Source organism: Sinocyclocheilus rhinocerous, unplaced genomic scaffold (assembly GCF_001515625.1).
Source record: "Sinocyclocheilus rhinocerous isolate Xijiao unplaced genomic scaffold, SAMN03320098_v1.1 scaffold828, whole genome shotgun sequence".
Lineage (NCBI taxonomy): Eukaryota > Metazoa > Chordata > Actinopteri > Cypriniformes > Cyprinidae > Sinocyclocheilus > Sinocyclocheilus rhinocerous.
Window position 1 is genome coordinate 192,403 of NW_015634025.1, and position 1,691 is coordinate 194,093.

Sequence of the window (1,691 nt, forward strand, 5' to 3'; positions counted from 1 at the left end):
CAGTTCAAGGAAAGAGAAAGTGAAAGTGTAGTTGAACTGTTATGTGTTTCTGTCTCTGTATTCATGCAGTAAAATGGAAGAAGCCAGATTTTCTCAGGATGAGTTCCCGTGTCCAGTGTGTCTGGATCTCCTGAAGGATCCAGTGACCATCCAGTGTGGACACAGTTACTGTGAGAACTGTATTACAGACCGCTGGGATCAGGAGGATCAGATGAGAGTCTACAGCTGCCCTCAGTGCAGACAGGCCTTCAGTCCAAGACCTGCTTTAGCTAGAAACACCATGCTGGTTGAAGTGACAGAGAAACTGAAGAAGAGGAAACGTCCAGCTGACTGTTACGCTGGAGCTGGAGATGTGCAGTGTGAATTTAGCGGCCACCGTTTCTTTCCCACTAAAATTTGAGATTTATTTGTTAGTTGTGTTGTTTGCTTTATATTTAGTTTATTGGGTTTTCATGGTATTATAACTTTTGTGATTTTATGATATTCATTTTGTTGTGAATTTTATTTTATTGATTGGTGTACCACGGTATGGGAGGTCTTATTTTTGGGTTGTGTGATTTTGTTTGTGTTTCAGGTATGGTTTGAGTGGTCTTGAATAATTTTGGGTTTCTGTTTCCTCCCATGTGGTGTGTTATCCGGTTTATGATTCATGGTTGATTTGCCTTATCTTGGGTATCATATTCATCATTGGTTTTATACAATGTAATCTAATAGTTTAATTTAAGTTGGTTTACTTTATTTCAGTTTTGTATTTACATCCTTTTTTATGAACATTTGTCAACCCGGTTATTATTTTAATAACATTATCTGTGGAAAAGGATTATACCTGTCATTCTAATAAAGTATTAACCTTTTTGTACTCTGGCTTCTAGTTCATTTATTTGAACTACCTGTGTTAAAGATATCATTGTTAGGGTCCCCTATCCTAGAAAGTGGGGGTGGCGTAGTCAATTTGGCCGACATTCCTAACAGCCATAGATTTGAGGTCACATATTGAAAAACTAAACTCTACAGGAGCTTTACAGACTCGCAGACACGCCTGTTTTACACACGTCACTCAAACACAGAACCAGGAAACAGGAATCAGTTCAAGGAAAGAGAAAGTGAAAGTGTAGTTGAACTGTTATGTGTTTCTGTCTCTGTATTCATGCAGTAAAATGGAAGAAGCCAGATTTTCTCAGGATGAGTTCCCGTGTCCAGTGTGTCTGGATCTCCTGAAGGATCCAGTGACCATCCAGTGTGGACACAGTTACTGTGAGAACTGTATTACAGACCGCTGGGATCAGGAGGATCAGATGAGAGTCTACAGCTGCCCTCAGTGCAGACAGACCTTCAGTCCAAGACCTGCTTTAGCTAGAAACACCATGCTGGTTGAAGTGACAGAGAAACTGAAGAAGAGGAAACGTCCTGCTGACTGTGACGCTGGAGCTGGAGATGTGCAGTGTGATGTCTGTACTGGAAGAAAATACACAGCCGTCAAGTCCTGTCTGGTGTGTCTGAACTCTTACTGTCAGAATCACCTTGAACAACATGAGAGTTGGTTTAGAGGAAAGAGACACAATTTGACTGAAGCCACTGGACAACTGCAGGAGATGATCTGCCAGAAACATGAGAAGCTCCTTGAGGTTTTCTGTCGCACTGACCAGAAATGTATATGTGTGCTGTGTACGATGGATGAACATAAAAACCGT

At 41.1% G+C, this 1,691-nt stretch overlaps 1 protein-coding gene across 1 annotated transcript in view; it reads left to right on the forward strand.

Annotated features, from left to right (window-relative positions):
• The first annotated feature begins 1,133 nt into the window (after positions 1-1,133).
• The window catches only part of LOC107745146 (E3 ubiquitin/ISG15 ligase TRIM25-like), a 2,503-nt gene continuing 1,945 nt past the window's right edge, over positions 1,134-1,691 (forward strand). Inside the window, exon 1 of the mRNA XM_016558992.1 lies at positions 1,134-1,680. Coding sequence (XP_016414478.1) covers positions 1,158-1,680 — 523 coding nt within the window. The 5' untranslated portion in view covers positions 1,134-1,157. The remainder of the gene's footprint in view (positions 1,681-1,691) is intronic.